This window comes from Pantherophis guttatus, chromosome 15 (assembly GCF_059756535.1).
Source record: "Pantherophis guttatus breed Tessera chromosome 15, ASM5975653v1, whole genome shotgun sequence".
NCBI classification, from domain to species: Eukaryota; Metazoa; Chordata; class Lepidosauria; order Squamata; family Colubridae; genus Pantherophis; species Pantherophis guttatus.
This window is the reverse complement of record NC_142077.1, coordinates 6417571-6430179: the sequence shown is the minus strand read 5'-3', so window position 1 is coordinate 6430179 and position 12609 is coordinate 6417571. Positions and strand designations below refer to the sequence as shown.

Below are 12609 nucleotides of genomic sequence, written 5' to 3'. Positions count from 1 at the left end.
AGGCTTTTTTTTTTTTGGCCCATTTTTGAGGCTCTTTTCACTCCATTTTTGAGGCCTTTTTCAGGCCTATTTTTGGCCTGTTTTCAGGGCTTTTTTTCAGCCTGTTTTTGAGGCTTTTTTTTTTTTTGGCCCATTTTTGAGGCTCTTTTCAGTCTGTTTTTGAGGCTTTTTTCATTTTAGGAAAAAAACGGGCCGAAAAAAGCCTCGAAATGGGCTGAAAAAAGCCTCAAAAACAGGCTGAAAAAAGCCTCGAAAACGGGCTGAAAAAAGCCTCAAAAAACAGGCTGAAAAAAGCCCCCCAAACAGGCCGAAAAAAATCTGGAAAAGTGCAGAAAAAGGGCCCCTAAAATGGGGCGCGTGGAGGCCAAAAACTTTTTTGTTGTTGTTCTTTTCCTCTTCTAAATTTAGGTGCGTCTTTATAGTCGAAAAAAGAAAGGTGTTTCCAGAACGTTCTAAAATTGGCTAGCTCCGTTCTCGGAGTTGCAAACAAACAAAAAAGAAGAAGGCCCAAATGGGAGACATCAGGCGAAGAGCAAATGTTATGCCAGTTGTAATTGTGCCCCGTTCCAATGTGAAACCCCTTTCTTCGGTTGCATTATTATTATTATTGTAATCCTGCCCTAGAAAAGCCAGGGCTTCTGAAGGAAGGAGAAAAGACCCTGGTAGAGTTGTGACGACGGTAGCATAACCGAAGAAGCTTTTTTTTTTTTTTTTAAGCTCAACTTGGAATCTGGAAGGTGTGAGTTGACAGCGGGGGTGGGGGGGGGGCTTATAGAGAGCACCCAGGGATGATTTTCAAGAGAGGGGTTTTTTTGTCTCCCCGGGAAGAAAAGGCCCCCATGGAGAGCCCATAGCATAATCCCTTTGGAAGATACAAGCTTGCATTGTTAGAGCATCCTGGTATCCTGCCGGGCACCTAATTGGATTGCATTGACTCCGGGAGCTTCCTGGCCTTTGAAAGAGGCCGTCCGCTTCCTTTCCCAAACAAAAATGATATCCCGGTTTCCCGACGGAGATCAGAAATAGATAAAGACTCCGGCGCTTGGAGTTGAACAAAGGACATTGAAAGCAGAGTGCAAGATTCGGCTTGGTTCATCTCGGCTGAAATGTGTGAAAAAGCTGTCAGATAGATCAACTGTCTCATCCGTGGAGTCCTGGGTGCTCTCTGAGCTTGGTCTTACAGACATTTCGCGACCCAGCTTAGTAACCGCATCAGTGCAAGCTGAGGAAAGGAAATTAAGAATAGCAACTTAGATATAGATCTCTGTTTGAACTTTCCCGTCCTTTTTTCAAGAGGGGTATCTGGTGGGTGACAATCGGATTCCTGATTTGGGCCACACCAGGATCGGGCTTGTTTGTGGGCCCCAACTTCTCATGTCCAATAAGCAATACAATGACAGTCCAAGGCCCTCCACTTTTGAGTGTGGATTAACTGCACATGTGTGTGGATAGCAAAACCATGGCTTTCGCATGTAGGCATTGGACGCTCGGGATGTTTGCAGGCTTTGGTGACCCTGTGATCACCATGGTTACTCCTCTCAACCCAGGAAATGAACTTTTTGTTCAGCAAGAAGAAGGCTGGGATGTCGATGGCAGGGGTCGGCGGGACATTTATTCATGGGGTTTGGCAAAGGAGGAGGAGACAGATTGCGGAGGGAGGGGGGGCCTCGGAGGAGACCACAGAACATTGGCTTGGGGCTGTGGCTTGCTTGACAGACCACAGAAAATCATCACCACCATAGAAAGGTTAAAACATGTACTGCGGTACCTTGGTACTCAACTGATTTGAAACTCATCAAGTTTGGTATTCGGAAACCAAGATGATTAAGGAACTGGAGGCTAAAACATACGAACGGTTGCAGGAATTGGATATTGTCTAGTCCAGGGATCGGCAACCCGCGGCTCTGGAGCCGCATGTGGCTCTTTCATCCCTCTGCTGTGGCTCCCTGTCGCCGGTCAGCTCCACAATTCATAGGACTTTCGGTTAGGCAGGTAGAGGAAAAAGGAAGCCGTGCTAGGAGGAGACTCTATGGTGGGGGAACCGGACTTCCGGTCGGCTCCAGAATCGAGCAAGGGACTTCCGGTTAGGACCTTTGTGGCTCTTTGAGTGTTTAAGGTTGCCGACCCTTGGTCTAGTCGGGTGACGTAGGGGTGACATGATAGCAGTCATGTCACCGTGTGCTGAAAAGGTTGCGAGGAAACATCACATGGGCACTCGTTGGGGCTGCGCTCTGGAAAAGCCGAACTTCCGGGATCTACTGCGCACGCACGCCTGATGATCAGCTGGCCGGCGTGCATGCGCAGGCCGATTTTCGGCACTGCCTCGCACTTGAAAATGGAAAAGCTTTTCATGCTCTGGAAAAGCCGAACTTCCGGGTTCTGGCGCGCACATGCACCTAACAATCAGCTGGCCTGTGCACACGCGCACACCGGTTTTCAGCACTGCCACGCTCGCGAAGGACAGCTGATTGTTGCACACGCATGTGTGCCAGAAACCCAGAAAACAAACAGGCAAGGTCACGCATGCCAGGCGACATGGCTTCACGTGCCACTTTGGGCACGCGTGCCACAGGTTCGCCATCACGGGGCATAGAGTTTCCCGCTCGAGCAGGGCGTTGGATTAGAAGACCTCCAAGATCCCTTCCAACTCTGTTATTCTGCAAACTGAAATAACGGAAGGAACTAAAGATGCTTTACTGCATAGATAACAGCTGGATAGAATGGCTTTATTATTATTATTATTGTTGTTATTATTATTATTATCATTATCATTATCATTATTATTATTATTATTAATTTTTAAAGAAAGTATTTAGGATGTGAATAATGGACCTCTTAGACATAGCTCTAGGCCCAAAGGATGTAGAGTAAACGTTAGCATTGCCAGGCAGGTATTGTTTGTAAAGATTTGTTCTCCTGATTTCCAATTCTCGGAGGCCCTCCTTTTATTCTCTGTTCCCAAGCATCTTAAAGAGTTCACAGATGTATGTGATCCAACAGCTGGAGAGCTTTTCGTGGATCTGATGAAACAGAGTCCTAAAAGCCCTCGGATTGGCTCTGTTTGGCTCGTCTCCCAGATGCAGCGAGCCGGCTTTGTTCAGACGGATCTGTGAATTTCATATAACCGCCTGCAGGTGCCTGTCTGCGAATTCATCTTAACATTTTCATCTACGCAGATTGTTGAAACCTCTGTTTTTTTAAAAAAATAAAAAAAAGTAACCACCGCAAATAGCTCAGATGAAAACTCGTGGTTTGCTAGCACTCCTCTTTAAGCTGTTCCGCCTCCCCCTCCCTTCACCCAAGTAGATTGAGTCATTAATTTGGGGGGGTGTAGCAATACCAGGATACCTTTCGGGAGAGCGAGAGATTTGAAACCTAGACTTAAGAGAATGCAGGGAAATGATACAGACAGGTAGGAAATCTACAGCTTGGCGCAGCCGAGAAAACCCCACGAATGGATGGAGAGAGACTTAGATGTAACTGGAGGGAAGAAGCACCACGAGATGAGCCCCATATACAATATTTTTCGGAGTGTAAGATGCACCTTTTTCCCCCCTAAAAAGGGGTGAAAATTTAGGTGCGTCTTATACACCGAATGTAGCCCCGCCCACCCACTGGGCCCCCATCCTTTGGCCTCTGCCTCCCAGCAATTTACCTCTCTGCAGCAAGCAGCAAGAAGAAACAGCCCGTTTCAGCCTAAGCACAAGTTGATTGTCCCTTGGATCGGCCTCTCGACTCTCAGCTGTTTTGTGTGGGCCTCTGCTGCTTGCTGCAAGGAGGTAAATTGCTGGGAGCAGATTTTTTTTTTCCTTGTGCTAATCAAGTTATGCTGAAAACGAAAATGAAAGTAAAGCAGACTGTTTGCTGTTGGCTGCAACGAGGCAAAATTGCTGGGTGGCAGAGGCAGAGGCAGATTTCTTTTTCTTGTTTTCCTCACCAAAAAAGGTAGGTGCGTCTTATAGTCCGGTGCGTCTTATACTCCGAAAAATACGGTAAATGCGATCAATCAATCAAATAAATAAGATAGAAACTCTGGGAGCGTTAGAGCAAAATTGGGAGGGTTTTTTTTTTCCCACACAAAAGATTGTGGCAGATGTGGTGGGAGATATGGGAGAGTCATCTTCTCATTGGGGATGCCCAATTTGGGAGGAATCCTAGATCTGTGATGGGGAACCTGTGGCACATGTGCTGGAAGTGGCACGCAGAGCCATCTCTCTGGGCATGTGAGCCATTGTCCGTTGCTCTTCCGGGTTACGGCGCGCTGGCCAGCTGTTCTTCATGCACGCGGAAGCACAGGAAACCGGAAGAGCAGCTGCCCGGTGTGCATGCACGTGCCAGGAAGATAATCTTCCGGTTTCCGGCACGCGCATGGGCACCGGCCAGCTCGTCTTTGCACGCACGTGCATGCCAGAAATGACCCAAGTGGCCGGTGTGCATGTGCACACTGGAAAACCATTTTCCCGGCGCGCGCATGCACACTGGGCAGCTGCTCTTCCGGTTTCCGGCATGCCCCCGTTTCGGCACTCGGTGCCGAAAAGTTTTGCCAACACTATCCTAGATGGTGCCATCATCTAGATATGGAAAATGTAGCGGGCGAGCTAACACGTAGTCTCGGAGAAGAGACGTGACATTTTTCTGCATTACCCTGGTCCTTAAAAAATTACCTTAATACTCGTCTTGTATTGGTGTGTGTGTGTGTGTGTTTGTGTGAGAGTGAGTGAGTGAGTGAGTGTGTGGTGTGTCACATTTTATAGCATTGTCTGGAGATTCTCAGACATCCAGGTCACGGTTATCCCAAAGGTGCTTTTTCAATGGCAACTGGACTTTTCTTTGGTTGTTGTTTTTTTTTCCTTGAAGACATTTCGCTTCTCATCCAAGAAGCTTCTTCAGTTCTCCTCTCGTCCAAGACGCTTCTTCAGAAAGGAAAAAGCTCCTTTGGATGAGAAGCAAAACCTCTTCAAGGAAAACAAAAACAAAGCCTTTTGAAAAAAACACCTTCGGGACATTTTTATAGCCTCGTTTGTTCTAATCCGCTACCATTCGGTGTTGTGTTTGATAATTCTCGTATTACTTTACCCAAGGCTGAGAAACTCTTCCTTTTTGTCCCCTCCAAAAGATTGCGTGTATATTGAGAGCCGTCGGCCGAACACACCTTACTTCATCTGTAGCATCCAAGACTTCAAACTGGTAAGCAGCAAATATTTCTCTCTTCCCGAATGTAATATTTCTCTGGGCTGAGACCCCCTCGGCTGTAAATGCCCGCCCATCTGCCAGCCCGGAGTTTTTTATGTGACCGTGTGTTTGTGACGCCGTGACGTGTGATGTAGCGAGGTCAACAGAAGGCTTCCTTGATGGATTACAAGCTGTCTTTTCCGGAGCCAGAGCGGAGTATTGTCTGAATTATCTGGCTAATTAGCCGTGGCTAATCATACCCTCCATGAATTTCCCCTCCAGGTGACTTGCGGAGGTTGTCCATGCATGGACAATTGTGTGTTTTCTCAGCTGGTTTTGCCTGATATTTTTTCCTTCCGATTCTGATCCAGAGTTTGCCTGTGGTGCACACTTTCGCAGAATACCAAGTCTGGAAAAAAACAGTATTTTTCAACCTACTGTCGCTTTAAGAGGGGTAGACTTCAACTCCCAGAATTAGCCGGCTGGGGAATTCTGGGAGTTGAAGTCCACCCCTCTTAAAGGGACAGAAGGTTGAGAAACACTGCCAAAGATGGCCCCTCTCAGTGATTTGTGAAAGGAACAGGGGTGGGGCTGCCTGGGGGTTTCGCAGGGGTTCGGGAGAACCTCTAGCTAAGATTCTGTGCAGTTTGGAGAACCCCCAAATCTCACTCCTGGCTGGCCCCTCCCACCCCGCCCCTCCCAGGAGTCCCCAGGTGGCCTGTTTTGGATGCAGGTAAGTGCAGGGCACACGTGGACACCTGGAGAGAGCGAAAAACAGCTGTACCGGAAGTTCAGGAAGGCCCGTTTCCGGCCTTCAGAGGGCCTCTGGAGCCTGGGGAGGCCATTTTCACCCTCCTGGAGGCTCAAGTTAAGCCTCCGGAGCCTGGGGAGGGCAAAAATGATGCAGGAGGCTGACTAGGCCATGCCCACCCTGGCCACGCCCACCCTGGCCACGCCCACCCAGCAACCAGGCAGAGAGCCCCTTGCTAAAATTTTTGAAGCCCACCCCTGGAAAGGAACCCCACTCTTTCTGGCTTTTAGGGACCGGGTTCATTAAAAATCAACCCAATTTTTAAGAGCAGCAATCTCTCTTTTTTTTTTTTTTCTCGCCCAACCTTGACCCGTCTTTGAGGAGCAACTTGCTATTATGAGACTCTCTTGAGAAGAGCTGACCCAGGCCCCAAAACACTCACTCCTTCCTAAATGGATTTCAAAAGCCATTCTTTCCCCAGTACACGCTGCACTTTGTGGTTTTTGGAGTCAGCATACGCAACCTTTCCAGTCTTAGGAATTTGGAACGGGGCTTTTACGAGCTGGCTCATAAAATGGCTTTGATCGGGTCACATATCATGCATTTATTAGAACGGGGAAGAAGGTTTTCTTCGCTTCGGGATGCTCTGTGTCATTCGCATGGCACTTCTCCTCCCCGGGTTGTGGGTAGGGGGCTAAACCCTTGGGTGGTCTCTCATGATGCCCAAAGATGCCTCTTGTAAAAAAAAAATAGACCACCCTAGATACATCCTGTTATTGAATCCCCGGGGCTGCCTAGGAAGCCGAACCTGGTTAAGGGAATCGTGGTTTGTGTCAGAAATTATTGAGTACTTCATTGTGGAGGTTTTTAAGAAAAGATTGGACAGCCATTTGTCCGAAACGGTATAGGGTCTTTTGCTTAAGCGGTGTGTGTGTGTGTGTGTGTGTGTTTGGACTATAGAATTAGAAGGATAGAATTATAGAACAATGAAGTTGGGAGGGACCTTGGAGGTCATCTAGTCCAACCCCCTGCTTAGGCAGGAAACCCTATTTAGAGCCACGGTGGCGCAGTGGTTAGAATGGAGTATTGCAGCCTACTTCTGCTGACTGCCAGCCGTTTGGCAGTTCGGGTCTCACCAGGCTCAAGGTTGACTCAGCCTCCCATCCTTCCGAGGTGGGTAAAATGAGGACCCAGGTTGTTTGAGGGCAAGAGGCTGACTCTATAAACCGCTTAGAGAGGGCTGGAAAGCACTGTGAAGCGGTATCTTAGAACTAAGGAGACATTTCCTGACAGTGAGAACAATTAACCCGTGGAACAACTTGCCACCAGAAGTTGTGAATGCTCCAACACTGGAAGTTTTTAAGAAGAGGTTGGATAACCCTTTGTCTGAAGTGGTGGAGGGTTTCCTGCCTAAGCAGGGGGTTGGACTAGAAGACCTCCAAGGTCCCTTCCAACTCTGTTTATTCTGTAATTCTGCTTTTCAGGTTAAAAACAGACTGTTTTAGAAACAAAAATTTAAAGAAACTCACATCTCTGTGTAACTCATCATCTGTTCAAAAGTAGTTCCAAAACATTCCTGCTTCTCTTTCTCTCTCTCTCTCTCTCTCTTTCTCTCTCTCTCCCCCTCTCTCCCTCCCTTTCTTTTTCTCTTCCTCCCTCCCTCCCTCTTTCTCTCCCTCTCCCAGCTCATTCTTCTTTTCCTTCTGTTGAAAATTGTGTTATAACTGCAGTGTGGGAGAATGTATGTTCTTTCTCTGTTTATTTTGACAGCCTCTTTCAATATTTATATGCCTGCTATTTTTTACCCCCTCTCCCCCCCCCGTCCTCCCCAAAGGTCTCACTTATATACAGTTTCTCTCCTTCGCAGGTAATTTTTCACATCTTTTAAAAATGGTGCAGTCAATCCCGCTTCTGGGCTTTCGGGGTTGTTGGGGGTTTTTTTTTGCGCCAGGAGAGTGTTCTTACTTCTTTTTCTCTTTCTCTCTTCTTTTCACGTCCTCCCTCTCTAACAAATTCAGTCATATCATGGCCCCAGCTGCACTTTAAAAAATAAAAATAAAATGGAAACGAAGTGCTATTCATACCATTTAAAAACAAACAAACAAACAGAAAAGCTGTCTGCTTTTTAAAGCTCCCGGCCTTGAATAACATTTTCAGCTCCAATTTTGGCACCTGAGCAGGTGAGGGGAAAATCGCTCCCGCAAAAAAAGTAGATAGTGTTCCAGAAGCTGCTTGCTTTGGAGCCCAAGTGCCCACTGAACAGCCATAATTTCTCAGGGTATTAGCGGTAAATCAAACCCAAAATTTCTGTTCTCCGCTTTTCTCGGATACAACACATTGTCTGCCCAAAAGCGTGGTAAGCCAAGCATCATGTGTGTTTTGCTACTGTTAGGTAGCAAAAGATAGAGCCGAGGCGGTGCAGTGGTTAGAGTGTGGTACTGCAGGCTACTTCTGCTGCCTGCCGGCTGCCTGCCTGCACTTTGGTAGTCCGAATCTCACCAGGCTCAAGGTTGACTCAGCCTTCCATCCTTCCGAGGTGGGTAAAATGAGGGTCCAGATTGTTGAGGGGCAATAAGTTGATTCTGTAAACCGCTTAGAGAGGGCTGTGAAACACTGTAAAGTGGTATATAAATCTAAGTGATCAGTTTGCTTGGAGATCAGGATTGGCTCCCTAGATTCTCCTTCCCTCCTTCTTTCCTTCCTTCCTTCCTTCCTTCCTTCCTTCCTTCCTTCCTTCCTTCCTTCCTCCCTCCCTCCCTCCCTCCCTCCCTCTTTTCTTCCTTCCTTCCTTCCTTCCTTCCCTCCCTCCCTCCCTCTTTTCTTCCTTCCTTCCTCCCTCACTCCTTCCTTCCTTCCTTCCTTCCTTCCTTCCTTCCTTCCTTCCTTCCCTCCCTCCCTCCCTCCCTCCCTCCCTCCCTCCCTCTTCACTTTCTTTCTTTCTTTCTTCCCTCCCTCCCTCCCTCCCTCTTTTCTTTCTTCCTTCCTTCCTTCTTTCCCTCCTTCCCTCCCTCCCTCCCTCCCAATGTTTAGAATACAGTATTGCAGGCTAACTCGCCCCCACAGTCAGCCGTTCGATCCTGATCGGGCTCAAGGTTGACTCAGCCTCCCATCCTTCCGAGGTTGGTAAAACGAGGGACCCAGATTTAACAGATTAACAAGAGTTGGAAGGGACGTTTGCAGGTCATCTAGTCCAACCCCCTGCCCAAGTAGGAGACCCTAACATCTGCCTCTACCTAGGATCGAACTCACAACCTCCTGATTGTGAGGCAAGAACTCCACCTCTGTAAACTGCTTAGAGAGGGCTGTAAAGCTCTGCGAAGTGGTATATAGTCTTAAGTGCTATTGCTATTCCTGCCTTGCATTGCCCTCAAAGCCCCCTCACTGTTCTTTACATGTCCTATTGTTACGTTTGCCATTCAACACCCAACATACTGATAACTTGGTTGCGTGGGGCTATCCAACAGAACGTGGGGGTCAAGGAAGAGTGGCTGGGGTTTGGGAATAACCCTCGTCTTCATAAGTGGAGGTCAGGGAACCTTTCTGCTGAATGGCAAGGCGATCAAGGACATAATGAAAGTTTTGGTCAGGATTTTAAATAGGCGGTCTAGCTTAATGCTGTATCGCAGACTTTCTCAGTCTCTCCAAGTCAAAGATGTATGGACTTCAACTCCCAGAATTCCTCAGCCAGCAGGGCCGGTTGGAGAATTCTGGGAGCTGAAGTCCACGTATCTTCAACTTGCCAAGGTTTAGAAAAACACAGCTCAACCCATTCTGGCTAGGACCTTCTAGTTCAAAAGCAAAAGGATCCTGCACTCAACCGTATCATTAGAGCATTTTACTACCCTGTTTCCCCAAAAATAAGACCCAACCAGAAAATAAGCTGTCAGCACCCCAAACTACATTCGTTCCAATGCTGACATAAGGAGGAGAAGAGGGGGCAGCTGGCAAGAGGACACTTGACTTTTCACCTACTTATTTTCCCTGAAGATAATATCCCCTAGGAGATGGGTTGGGAGGGGGGACATTCCTGGGAGCTGAAGTAGTAGATATGGGGAGTGTGATTTGGAAGATGGCCAATGAGACGCAGAGAATTGGGGAACGGAAAGGGAAGGTTTGGGGTCAGGAAGTCAGTGTTGGCTACGACATAATCGGGGACAGATTGCCGTGCTTAATAAATGAAAGATTTCATCAAAGACTTCGTTTGAAATGCAATTTATTTGAGACGACTTCGCAACCTGACATAAGCCCTAGCATGATTTTTCAGGATGCTCGGAATAGAAACCCTACCCAAAAATAAGCCCCAGTTAAGATCATCAGCCAGACACACGCAATTGGTAGTACAGGGGTTTAATGCACCCTGTTATTAAACTGGTTATTAAGACCAGCTGCCTGCAATTACTGCAGGGTTCGAATCTCGCCAAGGCTCAAGGTTGACTCAGCCTTCCATCCTTTCTAAGGTAGGTAAATTGAGGACCCAGTTTGTGGGGGCTGACTTTGTATAAATATACAAAAGGATGAAGGCTATTGCTTAGCGCATTGTAAGCCGCCCTGAGTCTCCGGAGAAGGGCGGCATATAAATCAAATTAAAAAAAAAAAATTAGTACCGTATTTTCCCCAAAATAAGCCCTAACCAGAAAATAAGCCCTAATGCAACTTTTGGAGCAAAAATAATATAAAACCCTGTCTTAATTTCAGGGAAACACGGTACCAAGATGCTCTTCTGGTTGACTCCTAGCCTGATTTACAAATTTTGCTCCCCTTCCCTTTTTGGCTGGCCGTCTAGCTTCATCTTGGCAGATTTTGAACGTCATGACAATTAACTATCTTTCCCTTCGTTGCTCCTTGCTGAAATTGGTGTGTGTGGAGGGGGGGGGTCTCCAGAAAAGCCAGACAGAGTCAGCAACAGCCCTTTGACCTTGTTGGAACTACAACTCCCATCAGGCCTGGGCAGCCTGACACAGGGTGTATGTGGCATGCTGGGAAGTTGTGGGCGGGCAGCCTTAATGTCACGTATTCCCTGTCTTCACTGTCCTTTTTTGGGGGGGGCACCCAGCACTGTCAACAGGAAGATATAAGGCCCCTGATTGTTTCTTAAGGACGCTGCAGGTCCTCCCAAGTCATTCTGGTTTGATCTAAAGCGCCAGGGCGGCCGCAAGATCTAATCAATTTCCCTGACTAGCAGATCCTTAATTCAGCATCATAATGGAGCTGCCGGAGGAGGCAGCGTCGATCGATCGCTGGTTCCTGGACCACAAGATCCTCCTCCTTGCTAATAACGCGGGCAGTATGCGTAAGAGAGTTATCCCAGACCCATTGACATCTTCGGGGGGTTGATTTATGCTTGGGGCTGGCTACAGAGAGACCCCCCCTTAAAAGGAAAATCTCCCTCTAAAAATGGCTATTCTGCAGTTTGCTCTCATTTTCTTTCTCGGTGGAACTACGAGAAAAAAAACTTGTTTTCTTTTTTCCTTTCATCGCAAGCCCTGTTCCTTGTTTTGGTTTTCCAGTATTAGGTAAAGGTAAAAGGTTCACCTCATGCATATGTGCTGGTCGTTCCCGACTCTAGGGGGCGATGCTCATCTCCATTTCAAAGCCAAAGAGCCAGCGCTGTCCGAAGACGTCTCCGTGGCCATGTGGCCGGCATGACTCAACGCCAAAGGCGCACAGAACGCTGTTCCCTTCCCACCAAAGGTGGTCCCTATTTTTTCTCCTTGCATTTTTTTACGGGCTTTCGAACTGCTAGGTTGGCAGAAGCTGGGACAAGTCACGGGAGCTCACCCCGTCATGCAGCACTAGGGATTCGAACCGCTGAACTGCCGACCTTTCGATTGACAAGCTCAGCGTCTTAGCCACTGACCCACCGCGTCGTGTATTAAGGGTACCCAAAATGCGGCTTCGGTTATAGCTGGGCGTAGCTTGGTAGGGGTTGCACCTGTGCTGCTCTTTGTGAAGGGAATAAGATGCTCTTGTTTGAGCCGGGATCCCTTTTACAGATTCCCTCCCACATCCCACACCCCCGGTATCCCCAGCGCTCAAATTTTTGAGACGCGGGCGCAAAGGAACGCTGAACAATGGGGCTCAGACACCCCGTTCACGGGGACTGAATTTCAATGTGGGTTCTCCTGGCACGAGTCGTGATTGTCGCTGGAGATTTATGTGTGTGGAGGCTTGTTGCGTGCACACACACACACACACACACACACAGTGACTCTTTCACACTCGGTCCAATTGAAGGGAGCCCAGATGCTTTCTCTTCGCCCTCGTTAGATTTCGTTAATGAAGGAAGCATTTTAATCCCCCCCCCTCCCATGAATGCCCCATTTGTGTTGGGATGCTTAGAAGCGAAGTCCAGCTGCATCAAGGCCTAACAAGAACTTTAATAGCACTAGCAATAGCACGTAGACTTACCATACTGCTTTTCAGTGCTTTATAGCTCTCTCTAAGCGATTTATAGAGTACAGCCTATGGCCCCCAACAATCTGGGTCCTCATTTGACCCACCTCGGAAGGACGGGAGGCTGAGTCAACCTTGAGCCAATTGGTCAGGATCGAACTGTTGGCAGTGGGCAGTCAGCCTGCAATACTGCATTCTAACTGGAGGGAGGGAGAGAGGGACGGAGGGAGGGAGGAAAAATACTTAAGACTTATATGCTGCTTCACAGTGCTTTTATTTATTTATTTATTTAT

General features: G+C 47.8%; 1 protein-coding gene across 8 annotated transcripts in view; it reads left to right on the top strand.

The window, feature by feature from the left end:
• The window catches only part of RERE (arginine-glutamic acid dipeptide repeats), a 267303-nt gene that overhangs the window by 142577 nt on the left and 112117 nt on the right, over positions 1-12609 (top strand). For all 8 annotated transcript variants that reach the window (XM_087878886.1, XM_087878881.1, XM_087878883.1 and 5 more), the window contains exon 3: positions 5117-5187. In XM_087878886.1, coding sequence (XP_087735012.1) covers positions 5117-5187 — 71 coding nt within the window. The remainder of the gene's footprint in view (positions 1-5116; positions 5188-12609) is intronic.